At 34.5% G+C, this 741-nt stretch overlaps 1 protein-coding gene across 1 annotated transcript; it reads left to right on the top strand.

The window, feature by feature from the left end:
* Window positions 1-36: 36 nt before the first annotated feature.
* Window positions 37-287, top strand: SARC_17842 (hypothetical protein; the record flags this gene model as incomplete). The annotated part of the gene is made up of 1 exon (XM_014288071.1): window positions 37-287. A coding segment is annotated over one exon (251 nt), but the record flags the coding sequence as incomplete, so codon positions are not given.
* Between the last annotated feature and the right edge of the window lie 454 nt (window positions 288-741).

Below are 741 nucleotides of genomic sequence, written 5' to 3'. Positions count from 1 at the left end.
TAAACTGGCAAAGGGACCAACCCAAAGTAGCACAATATGCCGCAACGAATATCAATTGAAGAGCAGATAGAGGCCCTCGAGAGGGACCTTGCTGCTGAAGTTCAACGCAGAACAGGGTTTGAAAAAGCCAAACTAGCGTACGATGGCAAGAACTCGACGGTAACTGTTTCTTCGACCAATAGTGTCACGAGCGAGGCATATCAAGTGGCTAACGACAACTTGAAAGAATCTCGATTGAAAATAAGACAGCTGACAAACAAAATTGACGAATTGCAAAAAGCTGACAGGTATGCTCAATATTACTGGTGGAACTCCATGTGTAAATGGTTATGAATGCATCCAAGAACCTATGATATCAATTTTTTACTAATTTTACTTTAGATCATGTCCGACAATAGCACATAACAATTATTTCGCTAGAAAAATTATGTTAACTACTTTACTGAATGCACTACGGAATGTATCATTGAGCAGTTTCAATACTGGATCCTATACATGCATATACACACACACGCAAAACTACGAAACACATATATAAACATAGTGTATGGATAGATAAATCTATATTGATACTATATAAATATATATATATATATATAAAGTCTAGATATATAAATATGTACACATACACGCAACAGAAATACACCTATAGAAACAATACATACACGCACAAATACATGTACAATATATATATATATATATATAAGTTGAGATATACAAATATGTACACATACACGCAAC

This window comes from Sphaeroforma arctica (assembly GCF_001186125.1).
Source record: "Sphaeroforma arctica JP610 unplaced genomic scaffold supercont1.12364, whole genome shotgun sequence".
In the NCBI taxonomy this organism is placed as follows: domain Eukaryota; class Ichthyosporea; order Ichthyophonida; genus Sphaeroforma; species Sphaeroforma arctica.
The sequence above is the reverse complement of the archived record's forward strand: the minus strand, read 5'-3'. Positions and strand labels throughout refer to the sequence as shown.